The 25,889-nt window shown below is 35.3% G+C and overlaps 1 protein-coding gene across 1 annotated transcript; it reads left to right on the forward strand.

The window, feature by feature from the left end:
• The first annotated feature begins 89 nt into the window (after nucleotides 1-89).
• LOC134603713 (olfactory receptor 5G25-like) lies at nucleotides 90-13,175 on the forward strand. The gene is made up of 3 exons (XM_063449892.1): nucleotides 90-186; nucleotides 1,507-1,728; nucleotides 12,238-13,175. The coding sequence occupies exons 1-3, from the start codon at nucleotides 90-92 to the stop codon at nucleotides 13,173-13,175; spliced, it is 1,257 nt and encodes a 418-aa protein (XP_063305962.1).
• Nucleotides 13,176-25,889: the final 12,714 nt, after the last annotated feature.

Genomic DNA, 25,889 nt, shown 5'->3' on the forward strand with positions numbered 1-25,889 from the left:
CCTCTACCACCATGCAGTCCGACACCACTATTGGTAGTATTCAGCCTCAGCCTTACCACCCTTTTCATGGATTACATCATGTTTGTTAGATGTGCTTCAACACCCAGGAGGAAATTGTTTCTTACCACCCTTTTCATGCTTCTTGTTCTGCTGCTTCCACTGTTACTGGAACTCCTTCTACCACAGGTAGGTCAAGGGATATACCTTATTGGTGTCCTCCCAAAAAGCAATTAAGGGAGAGCCAAGCAAAATCTACTTTTTTTGTGAGGGGTCATTAAAGCCACTCTTGAATTGAAGTGCAAAGTACCAAATTGGTATCCCCAACATCTGTTGTTGGTGATGGCTGTTTTGAATCTGGTGATGAGAATTCTGTTTTGATGCCACTGGAATTAGAAGAGGAGAGTGTGAAAATCACAGGCAGCAGCCCATAATTTTCCCTGACAGCTAGTGTGCACTCGCCTTCTACATCTTCTCCACTATCTTCATGTCCATCTGTATCTGCTGTAGCACAACCTCACCAATGGAGATAGTTGTGAAATAAACTGTAACTACTAACACTAGCATATGTAGCTCACTCACTGTCAGTGTTGCCATCACCAGCACCACCACCATCAATGTCAACAATACCGGCAACATCAACATTCCATTAGCATTAATCAACCAACTACTAGTGCAAAAGTTAGCGTTGTGACAGTTTCCACTGCCACCAATGCAAATCCACTTGCCTCTACATTATTATTATTATTATTATTATTATTGCCATTTATATAGTGCCAACAGATTCCGTAGCGCTTTACAATATTTTGAGAGGGGGGGATGTAACAATAAATAAGACAATTACAAGAAAACTTACAGGAATAATAGGTTGAAGAGGACCCTGCTCAAATGAGCTTACAGTCTATAGGAGGTGGGGTATTAGAAACAGGTGTTGACTAATATATTACACAAAGGAGTTTCTGTTTAAGGTTTTACACAATAGCATTTGCCAAGTTGGTTTGCTGATCCTATCAGACATTGCTGAACACAAATATGAGTGTTTTTGGGGGGGCGGAACTTGGTTTTGGAGCAGAGCAGATGTCTGGCACATGAGCTACAGGATCCCAAGCAGAATTTGGGGTAGATCCCACACCAATTGCAAACATATAACCACCTATGGACACTACTGAATCATGGGGTCCCCTGACAAAGTCAGCGGCAGCTTTAAATCTACTTCTGGCCCGCCGAGGAGCTGAGTTTAATGCTTCGTTCTGCATGCGTAGGTGCAAGGGATGGGCGGCCGATCTCCTCCTGCTAGAACCCATTGTTAGCCTGGCAGCCCTCCTACCCCCTGGACCTGGGGGACATCCCGGCACCCACTGGACCCACTGTGCTGCACTTACCATGCCTGTGTAACTTACCGGCTTCCAGTCACCCTGATAATGTGAGGCATGAAGCTCCTTAGATGGGGGCTGCTCTCCTGCTGAAACTACAACCTCACAGTTGCTCCATAACATTCACTCCATGCAGTCTGGATTAAATCTTCCAGAAATTCTGGGCCCGAATCTTCAGAACAAGCACAGGCCAAGCTGACACCAATGCAGGAATACCAAATCAAAGGAATGCAGATGGGAAAACTGCCCTGCAACCACACTCTCAAACTACCGACCAATCACCTGGGCCAAGAGACTCTCAAGGCACAACTTCGAAGCACCAACTACAACACCGGATCCCCAGTACACCCTAGAAGAGGTAAGGACTTGGACACTGGAAGAGCCCAAGACCAGGGGCCACAGGTGCTGGCCCTCACACAAGCTCAGGGCTGGAGAAGAGACACACTTTGGTGCTGCCCTGTGCCTGTTTTTCTGAACTCCCCAGCACCGACCTTAGTTTTGCCATCAGTGGGGATCAGGTGACCTGGTCATTGAGACTGCTACCAAGGCTGCTGGTGGAGACCATGTGATTAATAATGCATAATCAATAGTAGCCACTACTAGTATACCTACATTCTTACTTTTCTCTACCCCTATATCTTCCTTAGATAGTGCACGGGTGTGCTGATGGATGGGGCCCCAGTGGATTACTCCAGTTGTAGTTAATTAACCCCTCATGAATAATATCTTGACTTAGCCTCATGTCTGGCAAAATTAGATAATTATTTTGATATCATCAGTGAAAATATAGTTTTTGTGTGAAAAAAATAAAATATATGTCAGCACTAACTTTGGCAGTGTTTGTTATTAAGTGGTTGAATGTTGAATAACCTGTTTTGCATACTTTTGCAAGTAGCATGCCATGATGGTGGTCATTTTCATTCCTGGGCTGCTATATGGTGTCAAAGGCAACATAATCAATCTGACAAATCTTAATGTGTAAAAATTTTTATTGGCAAGCCCTATACTTGACCCTGTAACTTCTTCAAACCCCTCAAATTGCCTCTGCACTTTAGAGTTCAAGGGGTTAATATTCTAGATGTTTACAATTCATTGCTTACGATACACATGTGTAATCAATACAAAAATATGTTTACATTGCTGATTTGAATGGGTTTCACATAACACATGATAAGTATTTAACCACAATGTATGACAAATCAACATTTCTACTTATTCAGACTGTGGCTTTTACTGAGATGAGTTTAGGGTGCAGATATATAAACTGTAACCCCATTGTGAAATAATTTGTTTAATTACCATGGGGTTTAGAAAAAATGTTGTCGAACATAAAACCAATTGTAGTATAAAATTCAGATATTTTGACAATCAAATGTAAGATTCTAGCCTTTTTAATTTGGCAAAACCTGTGTATTAATTTTGATAAGATGAAAGAATTCAGAAAGGTGGAGGTGTGTTGAATTCAAAAAGGTGAGGAGGTTAATTGAATTGAAATAATTGCCCTAACCTACATCAACAGTTTGTGTTTTTCAAAGAAGAGGGTTCAGAAAAAGAATTTATAAAAAATATTTGTAGAACTAAGTGGAAAGTTAATGCAGACACTATTAAAGCTGACATTGAAATGGCCAGTTTAAAGGGATATGCATCACTTGAAAATGTGTTTTTAAACCAGAAATAAATACTAAATGTGTTTGAAAAGAAATATTTTAAAAGTATCTAATACTTGTTTATAAACATAACATAAACACACTTTTGACACTGTTGCACATAGCAGACTTATCAATAAACTGTAATTTTTAAGATTGGATTCCAATATTGTTGAATGGGTAAGGCAGTGGCTGAGTGACAGGCAACAGAGGGTTGTAGTCAATGGAGTATATTTGAAGCTTGGGCTTTTCACCAGTGGGGTACCTCAGAGATCTGTATTTGGACCCATTCTCTTTAATATTTTTATTAGTAATATTGCAGAAGGTCTTGATGGTAAGGTATGTCTTTTTGCTGATGATACTAAGATATGTAACAGGGTTGATGTTCCAGGAGGGATAAGCCAAATGGCAAATGATTTAGGTAAACTAGAAAAATGGTCAGAGTTGTGGCAACTGACATTTAATGTGGATAAGTGCAAGATAATGCATCTTGGACGTAAAAACCCAAGGGCAGAGTACAGAATATTTGATAGAGTCCTAACCTCAACATCTGAGGAAAGGGATATAGGGGTGATTATTTCTGATGACTTAAAGGTAGGCAGACAATGTAATAGTGCAGCAGGAAATGCTAGCAGAATGCTGGGTTGTATAGGGAGAGGTATTAGCAGTAGAAAGAGGGAAGTGCTCATGCCATTGTACAGAACACTGGTGAGACCTCACTTAGAGTATTGTACGCAGTACTGGAGACCCTATCTCCGTATCTTCAGAATGATATTGATACTTTAGATAGAGTTCAGAGAAGGGCTACTAAAATGGTTCATGGATTGCCATGGATTGCAGGATAAAACGTACCTGGAAAGGTTAAAGGATCTTAACATGTATAGCTTGGAGGAAAGACCTTGTTAATATATCTTATACAATGTCCATGTGGCTTATATTACATCGGAAAGACAACCAGAGCTTTACACATAAGAATAGAGGAACATTGCCGTAATATCAATAGAGGTTTTAAAAAACATAGTGTTTCTCTCCACTACAAGCAATTCCACAATAGTGAGGTCAAACGTACAATATTTTTTAGGTTTAAAAAAAGTAGAAAAAGATTGGAGATGAGGGAATTTCAATGTAAAACTTAGCAAGCAAGAAATGGAGTGGATCTTTAGACTAAATACCCTTATCCCGAACAGATTAAATGTCGATTTCGAAATGTGTCATTTCTTAACATAAAGTTCCCCATATAACAGAGCAACATAACCTTTTTGAATTTACATTTTCCTTTTTACCCTAGTTTAAATAGGTCAAGATAATTTTTAATAAGCTCCCCTTTTCTTACACAAGTTTTTAAAAACATTTTCTATTTTTATATCATTTTTAAAGATTATATTAAAAATATTATTTTTTTAAGGAATGATTCCAGTACTTTTTCCTATTAATAGATGAACCTATATTAATTCTTCATAATAATCAAGAATATGGAACAAACTCTTAAAATATATAAGTAGACATAGGGAATAACACTATTGTTAAGAATCAGAAATTGCAACATATTTTATGAATTACAATATAACCAATCATCAATCATGTGGAGGAAATTAAGTAATAGCATAAATATATATAAAATATAAAAGCAGTGAGAATTAACATATGTACCATAGAAATTCCTACTATAATATAACCGACATTCCTTCTTATTAGAAATATATATCTGCTATGTATTTTATATTGTTCAATAATGGTTAAAAAGAAAAATTTGTGTCAAACATATAAGATATACAATTTTAGAATTTTATTACGTAATAAGGTGAAATGAACGATTAACAAAGAATTAACTCTCCTTTTTTATATTTTGTAAATATATATACGTATATTTGGGACTTAGAGAAAACGGAGTATAAACTATGTATGTAAATAATTCTTCAGTATAAATGTAATAAATGCAGAAAACAAGAGTATCCATGAAATACTAATATTGGATTTCTCTTTATGTCATACCTATCTTTTCCACGGTCCGGACACAAGTGCGAAAATGTCAGTTTGAACGCATGGTGAAACGCAAGGCCAGTAGTGACGTATTGACGCACAAAACAGAAGTAAAACGAATGAGTAAAAATGTAAAATGAGGCTTGAAACGCAGGGCGTCACCGTTGCTATGGTGATTGCCCGCAAAATTGCAAGCCTGAAACTAATGATTCCCCCATTAGAGGGGTATATATAGCAGGAAGTAGAGGAACATGGCCGTAATATCAATAGAGGTTTTGAAAAACATAGTGTTTCTCTCCACTACAAGCAATTCCACAATAGTGAGGTCAAAGGTACAATATTTTTTAGGTTTAAAAAAAGTAGAAAAAGATTGGAGATGAGGGAATTTCAATGTAAAACTTAGCAAGCTAGAAATGGAGTGGATCTTTAGACTAAATACCCTTATCCCGAACGGATTAAATGTCGATTTAGAAATGTGTCATTTCTTAACATAAAATTCCCCATATAACAGAGCAACATAATCTTTTTGAATTTACATTTTCCTTTTTACCCTAGTTTAAATAGGTCAAGATAATTTTTTAATAAGCTCCCCTTTTCTTACACAAGTTTTTAAAAACATTTTCTATTTTTATATCATTTTTAAAGATTATACTAAAAATATATTTTTTTAGGAATGATTCCAGTACTTTTTCCTATTAATAGATGAACCTATATTAATTCTTCATAACAATCAAGAAAATGGAACAAACTCTTAAAATATATAAGTAGACATAGGGAATAACACTATTGTTAAGAATCAGAAATTGCAACATATTTTATGAATTACAATATAACCAATCATCAATCATGTGGAGGAAATTAAGTCACAGCATAAATATATATAAAATATAAAAGTAATTAGAATTAACATATCTACCATAGAAATTCCTACTGTAATATAACAGACATTCCTTCTTATTAGAAATATATATCTGCTATGTATTTCATATTGTTTAATAATGGTTAAAAAAAATATTTGTGTCAAACATATAAGATATACAATTTTAGAATTTTATTATGTAATAAGGTGAAATGAATGACTAACAAAGAGTTAACTCTCCTTTTTTATATTTGGTAAATATATATATACGTATATTTGGGACTTAGAGAAAACTGAGTATAAACTTAATATGTAAATAATTCTTTAGTATAAATGTAATAAATGCAGAAACCAAGAGTATCCATGAAATACTGATATTGGATTTCTCTTTATGTCATACCTATCTTTTCCACGGTCCGGACACAGGTGCGAAAATGGCCGTTTGAACGCATGTAAAAAGCAAGACCAGAAGTGACATATTGACGCACAAAACAGAAGTAACACGAATGAGTAAAAATTTTAAATGAGGCTTGAAACGCAGGGCGTCACCGTTGCTATGGTGATTGACCGCAAAATTGCAAGCCTGAAACTAATGATTCCCCCATTAGAGGGGTATATATAGCAGGAAGTAGAGGAACATGGCCGTAATATCAATAGAGGTTTTGAAAAACATAGTGTTTCTCTCCACTAAAAGCAATTCCACAATAGTGAGGTCAAAGGTACAATATTTTTTAGGTTTTAAAAAAAGTAGAAAAAGATTGGAGATGAGGGAATTTCAATGTAAAACTTAGCAAGCTAGAAATGGAGTGGATCTTTAGACTAAATACCCTTATCCCGAACAGATTAAATGTCGTTTTTGAAATGTGTCATTTCTTAACATAAAGTTCCCCATATAACAGAGCAATATAACCTTTTTGAATTTACATTTTCCTTTTTACCCTAGTTTAAATAGGTCAAGATAATTTTTGAATAAGCTCCCCTTTTCTTACACAAGTTTTTAAAAACATTTTCTATTTTTATATCATTTTTAAAGATTATATTAAAAATATTATTTTTTTAAGGAATGATTCCAGTACTTTTTCCTATTAATAGATGAACCTATATTAATTCTTCATAATAATCAAGAATATGGAACAAACTCTTAAAATATATAAGTAGACATAGGGAATAACACTATTGTTAAGAATCAGAAATTGCAACATATTTTATGAATTACAATATAACCAATCATCAATCATGTGGAGGAAATTAAGTAACAGCATAAATATATATATATAAAATATAAAAGCAGTGAGAATTAACATATCTACCATAGAAATTCCTACTATAATATAACCGACATTCCTTCTTATTAGAAATATATATCTGCTATGTATTTTATATTGTTCAATAATGGTTAAAAAGAAAAATTTGTGTCAAACATATAAGATATACAATATTAGAATTTTATTATGTAATAAGGTGAAATGAACGATTAACAAATAATTAACTCTCCTTTTTTATATTTGGTAAATATATATACGTATATTTGGGACTTAGAGAAAACGGAGTATAAACTATGTATGTAAATAATTCTTCAGTATAAATGTAATAAATGTAGAAAACAAGAGTATCCATGAAATACTGATATTGGATTTCTCTTTATGTCATACCTATCTTTTCCACGGTCCGGACACAAGTGCGAAAATGTCCGTTTGAACGCATGGTGAAACGCAAGACCAGAAGTGACGTATTGACGCACAAAACAGAAGTAAAACGAATGAGTAAAAATGTAAAATGAGGCTTGAAACGCAGGGCTTCACCGTTGCTATGGTGATTGCCCGCAAAATTGCAAGCCTGAAACTAATAATTCCCCCATTAGAGGGGTATATATAGCAGGAAGTAGAGGAACATGGCCGTAATATCAATAGAGGTTTTGAAAAACATAGTGTTTCTCTCCACTACAAGCAATTCCACAATAGTGAGGTCAAAGGTACAATATTTTTTAGGTTTAAAAAAAGTAGAAAAAGATTGGAGATGAGGGAATTTCAATGTAAAACTTAGCAAGCTAGAAATGGAGTGGATCTTTAGACTAAATACCTTTATCCCGAACAGATTAAATGTTGTTTTCGAAATGTGTCATTTCTTAACATAAAGTTCCCCATATAACAGAGCAACATAACCTTTTTGAATTTACATTTTCTTTTTTACCCTAGTTTAAATAGGTCAAGATAATTTTTGAATAAGCTCCCCTTTTCTTACACAAGTTTTTAAAAACATTTTCTATTTTTATATCATTTTTAAAGATTATATTAAAAATATTATTTTTTTAAGGAATGATTCCAGTACTTTTTCCTATTAATAGATGAACCTATATTAATTCTTCATAATAATCAAGAATATGGAACAAACTCTTAAAATATATAAGTAGACATAGGGAATAACACTATTGTTAAGAATCAGAAATTGCAACATATTTTATGAATTACAATATAACCAATCATCAATCATGTGGAGGAAATTAAGTAATAGCATAAATATATATAAAATATAAAAGCAGTGAGAATTAACATATCTACCATAGAAATTCCTACTATAATATAACCGACATTCCTTCTTATTAGAAATATATATCTGCTATGTATTTTATATTGTTCAATAATGGTTAAAAAGAAAAATTTGTGTCAAACATATAAGATATACAATAATAGAATTTTATTATGTAATAAGGTGAAATGAACGATTAACAAATAATTAACTCTCCTTTTTTATATTTGGTAAATATATATACGTATATTTGGGACTTAGAGAAAACGGAGTATAAACTATGTATGTAAATAATTCTTCAGTATAAATGTAATAAATGTAGAAAACAAGAGTATCCATGAAATACTGATATTGGATTTCTCTTTATGTCATACCTATCTTTTCCACGGTCCGGACACAAGTGCGAAAATGTCCGTTTGAACGCATGGTGAAATGTAAGACCAGAAGTGACCTATTGACGCACAAAACAGAAGTAAAACGAATGAGTAAAAATGTTAAAATGAGGCTTGAAACGCAGGCCGTCACCGTTGCTATGGTGATTGCCCGCAAAATTGCAAGCCTGAAACTAGTGATTCCCCCATTAGAGGGGTATATATAGCAGGAAGTAGAGGAACATGGCCGTAATATCAATAGAGGTTTTGAAAAACATAGTGTTTCTCTCCACTACAAGCAATTCCACAATAATGAGGTCAAAGGTACAATATTTTTTAGGTTTTAAAAAAGTAGAAAAAGATTGGAGATGAGGGAATTTCAATGTAAAACTTAGCAAGCTGGAAATGCAGTGGATCTTTAGACTAAATACCCTTATCCCGAACCGATTAAATGTTGATTTTGAAATGTGTAATTTCTTAACATAAAGTTCCCCATATAACAGAGCAACATAACCTTTTTGAATTTACATTTTCCTTTTTACCCTAGTTTAAATAGGTCAAGATCATTTTTTAATAAGCTCCCCTTTTCTTACACAATTTTTTAAAAACATTTTCTATTTTTATATCATTTTTAAAGATTATATTAAAAATATTATTTTTTTAAGGAATAATTCCAGTACTTTTTCCTATTAATAGATGAACCTATATTAATTCTTCATGATAATCAAGAATATGGAACAAACTCTTAAAATATATAAGTAGACATAGGGAATAACACTATTGTTAAGAATCAGAAATTGCAACATATTTTATGAATTACAATATAACCAATCATCAATCATGTGGCGGAAATTAAGTAATAGCATAAATATATATAAAATATAAAAGCAGTGAGAATTAACATATCTACCATAGAAATTCCTACTATAATATAACAGACATTCCTTCTTATTAGAAATATATATCTGCTATGTATTTTATATTGTTCAATAATGGCTTGTGTCATTAAACATATAAGATATACAATTTTAGAATTGTATTATGTAATAAGGTGAAATGAACGATTAACAAAGAATTAACTCTCCTTTTTTATATTTGGTAAATATATATACATATATTTGGGACTTAGAGAAAACGGAGTATAAACTATGCATGTAAATAATTCTTCAGTATAAATGTAATAAATGCAGAAAACCTATCTTTTCCATGGTCTGGAAACAAGTGCGAAAATGGCAGTTTTAACGCATGTTGAAACGCAAGACCAGAAGTGATGTATTGGCGCACAAAACAGAAGTAACATGAATGAGGAAAAAATTAAAATGAGTCTTGAAACGCAGGGCGTCACCGTTGCTATGTTGATTGCCCGCAAAATTGCAAGCCTGAAACTAATGATTCCCCCATTAGAGGGGTATATACAGCAGGAAGTAGTTTAAGGAGGATTTACAGAGATTTTTCTACCCAGCTGAGGAAGCCTTTGGCGAAACGCGTCCTGGGAACTGTGAGCACTAGACTCTAACATTGGACTTACAGTGCCGAATAAGTTTATTTGTTTATGTGTATTTTATCAATATTTTTAAAAAAATATATATATTAATGGTAAATAAAGTATTTTTTTCTAATACACTTGCAGCATTTTCCTGCTACTACAAAGAAGGAATGTGGTCCTTAACCACATATGCGATCTAATTTGAGCCTATTTGGAAGGCTCTGGGTTTGTGAGTGCTATACTTATCTTCCACTTAACTACTCATGCAAACTACAATATTGCACCATATGTGTTCTCTCTTATGATATTGTATAGGACAAGAACACTCAGAAAACCGTTCATTAAGAAGGAAAAGGGTCACCTCAATGGACCCCAAAAGCATTTAAATTGAGCTGAATTTTCTAGCTCTTAAAATTGTGAGGGGTGACTTGACCTTATATTTTCTTTTTTATGTGATTTACAGTCTGTACTATGATATGGTTTTTTTATGTTTTAAAGGAACATCACATAAATACTAGGATCCCAAAGTAGGGCACCTAACTAAGGTATATATGTACATTTATTGCCATTTTGCACCTGATAGTTTTCATATATAGAGTGTCCACTTAATATTACCATAGTGCTTCACCATTACATTTGTTCTAATTCCTATATTATAAAATGAGATTATGTAAATATTCACAGATTGTAGTACTAAATTTTACAAATATATTAGCGCTGGTACATTATCTTTTGTATTCTATTTTCTTAAGTTAGGGTAATCACTACTCCCACAGTAATATAGCTGATGGCTGCCTGGCTGTTTATTGCTTGGGAAACCATTTATATCTAATTTAGGATTAACACATGTCATCTTTAAGAACAAAATAACATAAAATGTTAATGTTTCGGTTTCTATTCTCTTGATATCATCTATATAACGGTTACATCATAGCATTATTTGTTGTTACAAACCCTTGATGTTATGGGACTAATTATTTTAGCAAGAATATTCTCCATAGAATTAATACATCTCCTGACACAGCTCGATCTTGTATATATATATAGGGGTCCATAATAAAAAAATAATCAAAGATGATTACAGTTACTGACACTGTTTTATTTTAATAGATAGATATGTATTTACAGAAAGGCTCTTTATTAGAATATGTGTGGTAAAATGCCATAGAACTGAATAAAATTTTACATAAAATATTAAAATCAACCCTCTGTCAAGAATTGTAAATATATTTAGAGACTACAATGCATTACATTACATTTGGTAAGTAAAAGTCACTTATGTACAATCATTAAATAACAAATCTACCGTAACTGATTATAGTATTAACGTATATGAAATGTATATGAACAAAAAAAGAAAAACATTTTTTTAAACCTACGATGAATGTTTTCCAATTTTAAATGTTATGCCCACCAATGCTGCTATTGAGCACAAACCAAGTTGTGTTATTATTGTCTGTCTTATTAGCTACAATGTAATGGCTAGGAACCAATCGTCTTAAATGAGATATTGAGATATTGAGATATTCTATCCTAAATAGGGGAGTTTGTTTCTAAGATATAATACTTCTTCTTCTTAGACATTTTAATCACAATGATTTAATGCTATGCTCATGGAATTATTGATATGAATCCACTTTTTTTAAAATAAATCTACTGTACATATCTTGTATAGTCACTTTTCTGCAGTGTCCGAAAATGATAATTAAATCAATGTTATTCATAACCCTCCAGCAATATTTTTGCCACAATAAGGACTTTTATCAAAATTAAAATAGCTGTTTTGGAATTTGGATCCTGTATTTTTTTTTTTTTTTTAACTTCTTGGATTGCTGTACTGGTCCAGTCCACCTCATAAATTATATCCCTTCCCAGTTGGTGAGTTCCATCTCTTAGGGTAAAATGATAATTAAACATCTCTGTAAGCATCGTATCTGAAGAATTTTTTTAAACCTTTTACATGACTGAGCTATGATATTGCTGTTAATTTTTTTTTCAGTTAGTAACATGAATCAGACAACAATTTATGAAATTTATCTCCGAGGCTTTGAAAACATTCAGACTTTTAAAGGATTCTTATTTGTTCTCTTCCTCGTGATATTTATGGTTACATTAATTGGGAACCTGCTCATCATCATTGCTGTGTCAACAAGTTATCGTCTCCAATCTCCCATGTTCTTTTTTCTAGGTCACTTATCATTTTCTGATATGTTACTAACTACAAACATTGTCCCAAACATGCTATATTTAATACTGCTAGATGGTGCAATTGTTTCTATTTCAGCATGTATCTCTCAGTTTTTCTTTTATGGTGTTTCAGCAACCACTGAATGTCTTCTTCTCACTGCAATGTCCTATGATCGCTACATTGCTATTTGTAATCCCCTGCATTACAGCACTGTAATGGATCTTCGGCTTTGTCTCTATCTGATTATATGGTCATGGTCTCTAGGTTTTGTAATAACATTAATTCCACTGTTTTTTTTGAGGATGCTCTGGTTTTGTGGGCCAAATATTATTGATCACTTCTTTTGTGATCTTGGTCCTCTTTTGGAACTCTCTTGTTCAGATACAACCATAATCAAATATGAAGTATTTACATTCTCTAGTCTTTTAACAATTGTTCCATTTATTTTTATCTCAGTAACCTACATAAACATTTTTCTTACAATCATGAGGATCCCTTCCATCACCGGTAAGCAGAAAGCCTTCTCCACCTGTAGCTCTCACTTGACTGTAGTCTGCACATATTATGGTGCACTTTTTGCAATGTATGTTGTCCCATCTAGAGGTTACTCCCTAAACATCAACAAAGTTGTTTCTCTGATGTACACTGTGGTGACACCATTGTTCAACCCTATTATTTATAGTTTAAGAAATCAGGAAATCAAGGCAGTTCTGCTGAAATATCTTTGGATAAAAAGATCAAAAATGTAAATTAGGGTTTGCCTAAAATAAACTGTGAACAGTATTACAGAGATCACTTCAATATATATTGGAATACATATAAGTACTGCAGAATATAATAGCAGAAAGAAACCAATTGGTTATACATATAACAATTTAAAAGTATTTGTCAAGTCCTAAATTCTGGTAAATGGCTATTTTTTTGTGAATAAAAATTACATTTAGAAACCATTTTCAAGTCAGTTATGTTTCCTTTCTACTTTCTGATCATAACTGTGCAATTTTTGAGTGAATTTCCAGCAATGCATTTCTTAGTGATTAACCCTTTGTCAACTTTGGAAATGTGATAATGTGAAATTTAATAATACAATATTATTTAAAGTCTGTAAATCACTGACAAACTGCAACATTAAAAAACATTGTTGCACCCATTTGGGTATTTATAATAGTGACAGGCACCAACCTTGAGATATTGCAGCTAGAATCCTATCAACTTAGGTATCTCAGCAGCTTTGTAAGTCTTACATGAAAATAAAGAGTCAATGAAAAGGATTACTCTAATAGAACTGCTATTTGAGTGGAAAAAATAAAAAAAAAGAATCCAGATAACTCTGCCTTAAGATAAAGTATTATATTGTATTATTTCCACATTGTATGCATGTGTTGGTTAGACTAAAATAATCTCAAAAAAGTGTCCCAGCGTTTGATAGGAGGACAAAAGTTAACAGTCAATAATATTCCTCGAGAGCCATTTTTACAGAAATATGTCTCTGAATGAAGATATGTCATGGGATCAATCAATTAAAAAAGATATGGATCTTCAATGAAAACACAATTCAATCTGTTGAAACTAAAAGGACAGAAGTGGCTTAAGTTCAAAGGTGAGAAGGATAGCGGACCTATGACCTGCAACAATAACTAGAAAAATGGCTGTGTTGTCATGACCCATTTATACGGTTAATCAATTTTTTTACAGTGAATTTACTGGGTATCCTTGATGATCTTCTCAAAAACAGGTAGATACAAAGAAGGATGGGCTTCATAATCCACACGCCTCTATACCTATAATATCTAAGCAGAGAGGAACCCATATGAAGTGTGGTGTATATCCTTGTTAACTGGATGCCAAAAAAGATGAGATTTTCTAAGCAATAAAAACACAAAGATCTCAAGTTGGCGTTGTGTAATGTTAGCACAATTTTGACTCCATTATATTTCAGACTTTACCATCGTATGTCTGCGTAAACTTTTGAACGGTAAACCAAGCTTTCTACATTCCAGGGAGGCATCTGTCAGGATGAAGTATGAATGAGGAGATGGTCTTAGTGTATGGTAGAAGTGTGAAATACGTGCAGATAATTTTTTTCTGTCATGCATCTGTTTATTGTGTATTTTCGAAAGAGAATGCTGTTCTACCCCATGTATAGTATCGAGCACTATCAGTTGTATCTGTAAGAAGGATTCGTCAGGGATCCTTTGCATTTCTCCAATATTAACAATATTGCTGTATGGGCCAATAAACAAACCTATTCCTAAACAGAACTCTTCAAATGTAACAACAACTGAAGCTCTGTCAAATGGTACTATAACCACAAGGGAGGCAGCTATTTTAAAATCTGTGAACTTTTTTCCTGTACTCTAACTGCCTGCCATAATTTTGTATGGTTTTTTTTTTTTTTTACCAATTTTAATTTTTGGAATAAAGATCATAATATACACCTTTCGATTATGAAAAAAGTCTCCATTTTGGAGTGCAAAAATTGTCTATGTGAATATTTGGTAAAATTAGATGGGCAGAATAGGAGTCATATCTACATGTTCTGCAACTCAAAATTAAAGAAATGGACAGAGAAAATGGAGCCATCAGTAAACAACGTTATGATAGGCATTGAATGCTTTGGAACAACAGAGTAAAGAATGTTTACATCCAGAAAAAGGAAAACTCCACACACATAAAGCACCTCTGCTTGCCGACTTGTTTTACATGTCTAGAGCCTGTCATTTTTTTGACAGTTTATAAAAGTGACAATTTCAATAGATATCAGCACTTTTATAATTAGGTGCATACTCGTCTCTAATGAAAGTGGCAGGTGTGCTGGGCTAGAACGCACTTGCCTTCCCCCTTTCTCAAAGAGCTGCACTACAGCTCATTGAAAAGCATCTGAATTCTGGAATGGCATGTGTGTGCCAATTGGCCATTCCCCGGCACAAATTGAAATTCTGTGCTTGGGATGAAAAAAAAATATGCAGGGAATAAAATACACGTTTTTCTTTGGCATATCTCTACTAAATAGCTAAAAATCAAAAAAGTGCAAAATAAGTAGTCATACAATAATCTATATATAAAAAGTATGGATAATGAAAAATCAAGCTGCCAGGCACATGAAAGGTGATTCCTAAAACCTTTTGAATCAAATACAAGTAAAGTGCCAGCGCTGAAGAGTATACCCCTTAAATTATATATATAAGGGGGATGATAATTAAACGTCATGTTCTTTAGTGCAGAGTCTCTTTTAGACTCTTTTAAAGTCTTTAAGTCTTTTCTTTGTTGTTTGATATATGGCATAACCACAGTATAGTGTAATATTTCCTTAAAAGGTTACTGGAAGCAGGATGTAATAAAACAACAATTTATTCTGACTTGTTAAAACCTTATAAAAACTCTTGCATGTATAAAGAAAGTGGTTAAAATATTGTTGTAACACTGTAAAGTCCAGTAAAAAGTCCAGTAAAAGCAGATAATCAGTATGTGCTAAAGAAGTTTACCACTCAGTCGGAGAAGCTGAATGGTACAAGTTCCTTTTATCAAGCCACAATCTTTGGAAACTGGAACGGAGGGACTTTGTAACTACACCGCGCTGTAAGAATCCACTGGTACTGGTAAGGGAAGGCCTTTCCTCAGATCCATGCGTTTCGCCCAAGCTCAGCGGGCTTTCTCAAGATAGTGAGGTAGCTTTCCATTGTGACGTATATAAATTGTTGAGTTACGGTGCCAGTCAATTTTTTCTTAAAAATACATGTACCCTTCTGTGGCAGGGCTTTTCATGTGAAAACCAGCTTTTATGCATGCATAAAATAAACGATAGGGTCATGTAAATCTATAGGTATATGTATTAAATTCTGATGTAAATCTTTTACTGTATACTTTATACATCGTAGTAAAATACAATATATAAATCAAACATGATATCACAGAAATAATCGTATTGAGATCAATGCAAAGTAGGACTCTTGCGTCAATTGATATATTTTAAAGAATTTTTGAATAAATGACAAACGTAATTGTGTAGATAAAAACAATTAGCCAACTTTTCGTTTCTTATGTTTAATTGAACGCCACAGCATTCTTACTGGTAAACTCATATGACATAAAAATACGGATAAGAAATGGATTTCTTGATTATATATTTAATCTGGAATGACAAAACAGACAGGAGGTGAATATAAAATTGTACTTATTAGAAGGACGGCAGTATGGAAAATTCGTATTTCTAACGAAAAATCTTGTTGGAAAGAAAATGTATATCGCTTAATATAGCTACACAGACAATAGTTGTATGGATTCCTAAAATAAAGTATCATCTTCTGAGTTAAATAAGGTAGAGTGGCTTGTAATTATTATATCGATAATTATAAGTTAATAAAAATGTCTCTGTTGGTACTTAGAATAAGGAATCGAGTTCCTTATAAACTCAGAGTATGATACCATGAAATATACTGTAACAAAAAAGGAACAAGTTGCGTAATTGCAGTTGTAGCGAAAAATAAACAAATTGTATAATAAAATAATTGAGACGTGTCAGAATATATTAGGTAGTTTAAAACAGCTAGATATATAGATCATACAAAATAGTGATTGACAGTTCTTTCTATAACACGCCTTCCTAAGTTACCAACAGTCTACTCAGTGAAAAATAAAAATTCTGGACGGACCTTTCAACACATAATCCAGAGTATGTGGAGATGGTTACTGAAAAGTGGTATACCCACTATGTGAATACTTATTGTGGAGAAAAGTATTCCTTAAACAAATGGACAAGTAAAAAACTTCAATATACTCAAAGGGGAATTAACAAATGAACGAGTAAAAAAAACACTGCATAAAGAAAGGGTAAATTCTGTATAACTTAAGCAAATGGTTGGGTAGAGAGCCACTGAATAAAAAAAAGGTAGTTCTTTACAAACTAAAAAAGAGAACAGATTAAAAATAGTTGCATAAAAAAGACCAGTCTATGTAAAATCTGTAATAAAGTATTATATAAAGTGAAATAGGTGTCTAGTGCAAAAAAATTGGAAAATAAATAGGGTAAGGTTAGAGCTTCTAAGTTGGATTTATGCGCAATTTAATACGGTTTTAAATTTTAAAGAATATTGATTAACTCTAATTTCGCATTCAATCCAAATGGAACTAGGGTTTTTAAATTATGAATCTAAAACATTTCTTCTTTTGCTCAAATCACCTTCCCTCCAAGGTATATTGAATTGTTGGATCCCGCAGTACTTCAGGATTTTTGCGTCACCATTATGGTTTTCTGAAAAATGTTTGGATAAAGTGTGGTTCTCAAAGTGTGCTCTCTTAACCTGGTTTTTCACATGCGTTTAGTTTGTCCCACATATTGGAAGCCACACTCACATTTCAATAGGTATATTACCTGCTTAGAGTGACAGGTAATGAATTATTCAATATTGTTCAATATTGTTTTTTTCGTTTCATTCGATGACATATGTTACACTGTCCACATGTGTAAAAACCTTTTTTTTTCATTTAAAAAATGTTTTGTAGTTTCGATATCTTGAAAGCTATGTACCACTTTCTGCTTGATGGTAGGTGCTCCTCTAAAAACTATATTTAGTATAGGGGGTAAAAGTTGACCTAATGTAGGATCTTTTTTTTTTCAATATCTCCTTTTTATTAGATTTTGTTTCTTGACACATAAAAAGTATGGGGTTACAAAAGAGAAGAGGGGAACGGGGGAACAGTACAACGACATAAACATTTGACATCGATTTGTTTTGCTGGCATGGAATTAATGTATCACATGGAATTAATGTACCACAGCACATAAACCCTCTGGCCTACAAGAGTCAACATCTGGCAACACCTTTTATCATCATACCAAGGTCTAATAACTACACCATCCGACATCAGGGGTAGGGGGTGACTAAGCCCCGGTCTGCGGTGTATGCGATCATAGTGTTCCTCACTGCGGTAGTCGGCTGATGTGGGAGTGCAAGGGTCGTTATTGGGCTGTCGAGGTTCTAAGACAAGTGGTGTTGCGAGTCTCATTGACTATGTCCTGACTATTTTTCCAATTTTGCCAGTAATGTGAGTGTTTGCCCTCTTGTCCTTTAAGCCTTACGCTAGTCGTTCAAACTCATATGTTGAGTGGACCTTGTCCTTCACCTCCTGGATATGAGGGGGGGGGGGTGTTTTTCCATCTGCTGGCTATGCTGGACTTAGCAGCCAAAAGTAGGTGGCAGATAACCAACTTGTGTTGCGAGGACAGCAGCCCAGCATATATGTGTAGTAGGCAGCATTCGGGGCGATTGGGGACGTCAACTGTGGTGACATCTAGGATTAGATTTCTTACTTGCTGCCAGTAGCGGGATAGCCCTGGGCAGTCCCAGAATATGTGCAGTAATGTGCCCTCCTCGACCCCACATTTCCAGCATGACCATGTTGCTGAATGGTACATCTGAGCTATTCGTGTGGGGACTAAATACCACCTCATCAGAAGTTTGCAGTATGCCTCCCAGTGGGCTAGATTGTGAGAGGATGAACGTGTAATTTGCAATGAATGTAGCCACATAGGGAATGGGAATGTGGTATTTAAGTCGCGTTCCCATAATATCGTGGAGAGACACTGCCTGCCTAAAACTGTTAGTTGGTCTGCTTCGCAGTGTTGTAACTTCAACGAAGTCAGGATATGTTTAATTCGTAAGTAGGTGAATATTTCTTTGGAGGGTAAGGCATATTCTGTGATTAGCTCAGGGAACTGTTTTATGCCCTGTGATGTGAACAGGTCTCCTATGGATATGATCCCACTGTCTATCCATGCCTCTAATGGTAGGTCGCTAGTGAGATCGAGTAGACGGGTAAGGGGAGCAAAGAAAAGTGGGTGTGCTTGTCCCATCAGGGCCTCTGCCCACCTTTTCCAGCTAGTAAGTAAGAAGTTGGTGTTGGGAAGACCGAACGAGGAGGACCTTCCTGGCACACCTGAGGACCACAGGTTTTTGCTTATTGTGTCCGGGTGTATGCAGGCATTTTCCAGAGGTAGCCACACTGGTGGTTTTGGGTATGTCCGGACTATTAGGCCTTGTGCTAATACTGAAGCTTTGTAGTAGGCTTTTACCTAGTCCCCCTTTTGTCGGTGGAAGCCATGTGAGTCTGCATGCGATTCTGGGAGGTTTTTTCTTCCAGATATACAAGTTGAACACGGATTGGAATTTTTTGAGTAGGGTATCTGGTAGGGCAATAGGTAGGGTGCGGAACAGATATAGGACGTGTGGCAGGGCCATCATATTGACTGTCTGAACCCGTCCCAACCATGAAATTTCTAGGGGCTGCCATTTCTCCAATTGTGTTTGCAGTATGCGCGTTAGGGCAAGGTGGTTTTCCCTTGTAAGTTTTTAATAAGAAGCGGTCAGATTGACCCCCAAATACTTCAGTGATGAGGTTCTCCAGTCAAAGGGGTACCTGTCCTTAATTTTTTGTACTATCGAACCGGGTAGGTTAATTGGGAGCACTTGAGTGTTGTTGACATTATTCTTATAGTAGGATACCTGGCCAAATTGTGTTAGTCAAAAAGATTATATGACCAAAACGGCCTATGTTAAAAAATGTGAAAATGGAAATACTCAGAGTAAACCGCTGAGAGAGGGAAATAACAATTTTAACTTTAATTCCAATCAAAGATCCAGACCTATATATAATATAGGATATAGAGACTGTAATAGCCCCCGGTTTCCCCCAAGGAAGGATGTCAGGAGACCAAGAGATCAGTCCGCAAATGAGGCAAAGAGAATAAATTCTCATGAGCCCCAAAGATGGGAAACTCAAAAAAGGAACTATCGTGGACAGCATAAGGGCCATAGACAGGACAACTTCTATATGCCGATTAGAAATCGTTTTGAACCTTTGGGAAAAATGAACGATAACCCCACTACTCCTTTTTTAGAGAAACAAAGGAGAAATTGGAAGATGAGTCCACCCCCAATACATACCAAAAGAATGAAAAGAAGGGGAGAAGGAGAAATAGAGGGGGAAAGAGAACAAAAAGAGGCATAAGAGACTATAAAGCCCCAGAGGAACCGGTAGGGATATTTAATCTGTCTGACAAACAATTAGGGAAGTTACATATCTCGTTACTCAATAAGGGCCTAAAATTCGCTCCAACAAAGAATTTGGATAAATTCCAATTCTTTGTGGATTTGAATAAGTTCACAAGGAAACTTTGTCTAAAAAAGCATTTTAACAAAAATATAGAGATCCCCATAGCTATAGATGAACAATGTGAAATGGAGAATGAAAAGGTAATGCATACCTCACTAAAAGAAAAGTCCCATTTCTATCCCAAATGGTTGGTGTCTGAAGGAATGATCACTTTTCAGAATATGGTCAATTCAGACATACAAAGATTAAAACCACCAAACAGATTTGTAACGAATTTAACCCCCAGGAACATGCAGCACTTAAAGATTTGAGACAAGATACCAACATAGTGATCAAGCCAGCCGACAAGGGGGGTGGGGTGGTTATTATGAACTATGAGTACTATATAGAGGAATCAAATAGACTACTTGGAGACAGTTCTTCCCATATAAGAAGCTACTCCAGAATCCCACACAAGAAATAAAAAAGAAATTCCTTGAAATAATAGAGAAGGGTTTTAAGGAAGAGGTTCTAAATGAAAAGGAAAGAGAGTATATTGAGATAAAGTTTGAAAGGATACCAATATTCTACTTTCTCCCGAAACTTCATAAAGACAAGCTTAAACCACCGGGAAGGCCTATCATTTCGGGTATCAACTCGATATCGTGCAGATTATCGGAGTATGTAGACCATCTATTACAACCTCTAGTGAAAATATGCCCATCATATTTGAAGGATACTAGTATCCTACAGGTATTGCAAGAAATTAAATGGGATAATGACTGGCTTCTAGTTACAGCAGACGTAACTGCTCTATATACCAATGTAGATCATAAATTGGGCATCCAAGCTATAAGATATAATCTGGAACATAAATCTTCATACCCTAACAATCAAATTCAGTTTATTTTAGAGTCCATCGAGTTCATCTTACGTAAAGACTTTTTTTGGTTTAACCATGACTTTTATTTGCAAATATGTGGCACCACCATGGGCACCAAGTTCGCTCCCAGCTACGCAAATGTATTTATGTCACGTTGGGAATCCCTACATTTTGGGGATGAGAGTGGCTGGGAGTCGAACTTGGTGCTATACAGGAGTTACATCGATGATTTGTTTTTTATTTGGCGAGGAGGAGAGGAACTTCTCAAATCATTTATTTAACATGTCAATTCTAATCAATGGGGGATCAGTTTATCCTTCGACTATAGTGACAAAGCGGTCAATTTCTTGGACCTCACTGTGTATATAGAAGCAGGTAATATTAAGACCAAGTCCATCGATGTAAATAGTTACATAGAAATGAGTAGTTGCCCCTTCAGCCCTTGGCTCACTAACATTCCGAAAGGACAACTAACCAGAATAAAAAGGAACTGCACGGATCAGAACATTTTTGTACATGAAAGCCAATGGATTTTGACTGACTTTAACCCCTTAAGGACCAAACTGCTGGAATAAAAGGGAATCATGACATGTCACACATGTCATGTGTCCTTAAGGGGTTAAGGAGAGAGGCTATCATAACGACATTCTATGTAAAGCTGTAGAAGATACACAGAATATAAGTAGGAACAATCTATTGAAATATAAGACTCAGATAACAGATAAGAGAAAAGGGAACGATGTCCCTTTTATCTGTCAGTTTTCAGGGCCGCAAAACAACCAAGTCAGAAAAATTATTTCTGAACACTGGCATTGGCTACTAAAAGATCCCGTTCTATCGAAGTTTCTACCTCCTATTCCAAAAATAGTACACAGAGGGGTAAAAAACGTAAAAAGAATTTTAACGGATAGTATCCCGAATAAAAATCAAACTAAACCTAATTTCATTAACCAACTAAAAGGATTTTTCAGATGTGGATATTGTAATGCCTGTCGGAATACAAATAGTGGAAAACAAACCATTAAAGATTTCTCAGTCAATGGGAAAATATATAGGATAAAAGAACGTATAACTTGCCAAACACAAAATGTAATTTATACGCTAACCTGCCCATGTGGCTTGAGGTACATAGAACGTACAACTAGACAACTACGAGTTAGAATATGTGAGCATGTATATAATATCAAGAGAAAATATCAATTACATCAAGTTTCTCTACACTTTGAGGAGTTTCACAACTCAGACCCCTCCCTCTTAAATTTTATGGGGATCCAACAGATCAATAAGAACTGGAGAGGAGGCAATTTGATTCAGAATTTAGGCCGTACAGAAATGAGATGGATATTTGAACTAAACACTCTCATTCCTAATGGAATGAACAATGACTTCAAAATCTGTCATTTTTTATAATTTGTCATTTTTATAATATGTCATTTTTTATAATTTTTATAAATTTTTATAAGTGTCAAGTTGAATTGATTTTCTAATTTTAATTTTTCAATTCTAATTTTTTCAACTTGGACATTTGCATATTTTTGTTTTTTGGGGAAATATTACCCCTTTAAATACTTATACATTATAAATAAGATTCAAATATCCACTCAGATTTTGTATTTTTCTCTAATCAATAAAATGTCACTATCACTTTAAATGTCACTTTAAGCATAGTTAAGAGGAAAATCATAAGACATGTGTATATAATTGATAATTAGAAAAATGTATACTAGCATATATTCTCTCTCTCTTTCCATATGTATTTATCAATTAGGCTTCTAAAGGGAAATTAGTGTGGACACATTTGAATTTGTACATATATTTTTGTTGTTGCAATGTATTAATGTTACCACTTAAGATGTTATCACCCAAACCTTGTATAGGTATATATATATACCTGTTAATGACCATATGCATATTGTTATTGCAAATGTGGGCTGCCCATTCCAAATGAAAGTAAAGCAAGCATTTTTGAGCTTGCCGGTCTGGAGGCTCTCTGGACGTCCCACATATGCAAATTGAGGAAGGTAGAACACACCAATGAGATGAAAGACTTTTCGCATAAAAACCCTGAGAGTGAGGAGGGACTTAGCAGATTACGTCCTGACGAAGCCGTCTGTGAATGGAGAAACGCGTAGACGAACACGGAAGTATTTTGAGAAGGGGCGGAGCCTATCAACCAACCGGGACTTTTGAAAGAAGCAGCAGCTGATCGCTCGCATATCACCCGGACTACAGTGAAAGGAACTCCACTTACCCCCTAACTCAGGAGACATCTCCCAGTGCGGGAAAGCCTGTTTGTGAGTAACAGGAATATACACCGTTTTACTCACCACTCTATCTAGTAAGCAGCAAACCTGCCTTATGTCCTATTTGTCTAGCAGTAATCTGTTTTGTTCGTGTATAGAGCAACTACCTGCTTTAGGATTGTTAACTAAGCAGTGATATGCTATACACCTATGTTTTATATTTATTTTTAATTTTCGCACAATTGAAACTGTTATATTGGTAATAAATTGTTTTACATACATCTAATTAAGCCACTATCTGTACTTTTAGTATTATTTAAGAGGCTTCAAGTAAGCCATCGAGATCTGTTCTATGATTCTTTTGTTTTTATATTTTTCTTACATGCCGAGTATGAACTGGAACACCATTCAGTGAACAATATAAGTACCTTTCTTTTCCTTTTGCAAACTCTGGTGCATGTGGGAGAGGGACCTATTGCAATCTTAATATCGCTCCACTTCTTAATATTTTATTCATATTGTGTTAGTAATGTTATCAGAGCCGGAATAGATCTGTCTGGGTGTGTGAGAAATAATATGACATTCGTCTGTGAATAGGGCTAGTTTTTGCATACCAGCCAGTGTAGTAATACCCAGTATTCCTGTATGGTTTTTGATGCGGTGAATCAGCGGTTCTAGGCATAGAATGAATAGTAGAGGTGACAGTGGGCACCCTTGCCTTGTTCCATTACTAATTTCGAAAGGCTCACATAGGAACCCTGTGTTGAATATTTTGGCATTAGGTATTTTGTTTTATGGAGTCTTGTGACAGTTGGGGTGTCGAGGGGTCGTCTTTTAAGTTATATAGTTTTGTATAGTAGTGGGCTAGTGTGTTTACTATATAAGTGGGATTATAGAGTTTTATATTTTGTGGCGATTCTATATATGGAATTTTCGACTGAAGTCTTTGGGCCTTCAGTCTGTTGGCCAGCAGCTTGCCCGCTTTGTTGCCCTGTGTGTAGTGTGTCAGCCATAGAGCCCTCATTCTTCTCTCTATGACCTGTAGTGAGAGTGTGTTCAGGTCTTTCTGAGTACGAGCGATAAGTTTTGTTGGTTTAGTGGATGGATTGGGTTTATTCTTCTTTTCTAGGTCTGTGAGTTCAAGGGTTAAGTGAGCTGTTTCTTCATTGTGTTTCCTCTTTTTGCGGGACCCCAGTTGTATCAGAACCCCCCTGACTACCGTCTTGTGTGCTGCCCATTGGGATTGTATGGTAACGTCTTCAGTCGCATTTTCTCTAAAATAATCAGTCGCAGTCTGAAGGATTTTTTTGGAGCGCTACATTGTCATCTAGCAGTTCCTCATTTAGTCTCCATTTCCCCCGTCCTCTCGTCGGGTATAAGCTATTGAAAGTGACTGTTACAGGGGCATGGTCTGACCAAGTTCATAGACCTATATCTGCTTCAACTATGTCCGTAAGGGTGGGCTTGTCAACCATGATCAGATAAATGCGAGAGTACGTAGAGTGTGTTGGTGAGAAGTACGTATAGTCTCTGCCCGTTGGGTATTTGTTGCGCCAGGCGTCGTATAAGTCTAGATCAAATGCTAAGGAAGTCAGTGTTTTACTGCGCGCGCACGCAGCAGCTGTGGGGTTTTTGTTATGTTCGCGTTTGATATCCAAATTGGGGTCTGGGCTGCAATTAAAGTCCCCCCCAATGATAACGTGCCCTTGTTTCATTGTGTCTATCTTTCTGAGCGCTTTCCGGAGAAAGGTCATTTGCCCTTCATTAGGAGCATAGAGGGACGCTATTGTCATGGTGATGCCGTTTAGTGTGCCTACCAGAATTAGGAGCCACCCCGCGGTATCAATGTATTGTAAATTAGGCTGGAATACCTAGTCAGAGTGGAAGAGTAATGAGACCCCTTTTGTTTTGTTTTGGGAATAGGCGTGGTAGGCTTGAGGATATTTTTGGGTGTGTATTTTTGGGGGGTTTTGGTTGCATAGGTGGGTCTCTTGGAAGCAGACGACTGCAGCCCGGGATTTGTGCATGTCTCTAATAGCTAAGCTACATTTGTAGCGGACTGGACCCTGCACCAGAGTCTGCCCCAGTTTCCTGGAGGGGACTGCTTGCTCGCCTCCTGCCCTGTGATTATGGTCCCTGGGAGATATGGCCCTTCAAGTACAATATTTGGGCATAATGGATTATGTATGACCTTACTGGCCCTTTAAGAACCATCTGGGGACATACTGTGGAGTTACTGGGTGACC

Source organism: Pelobates fuscus, chromosome 3 (assembly GCF_036172605.1).
Source record: "Pelobates fuscus isolate aPelFus1 chromosome 3, aPelFus1.pri, whole genome shotgun sequence".
NCBI lineage: Eukaryota > Metazoa > Chordata > Amphibia > Anura > Pelobatidae > Pelobates > Pelobates fuscus.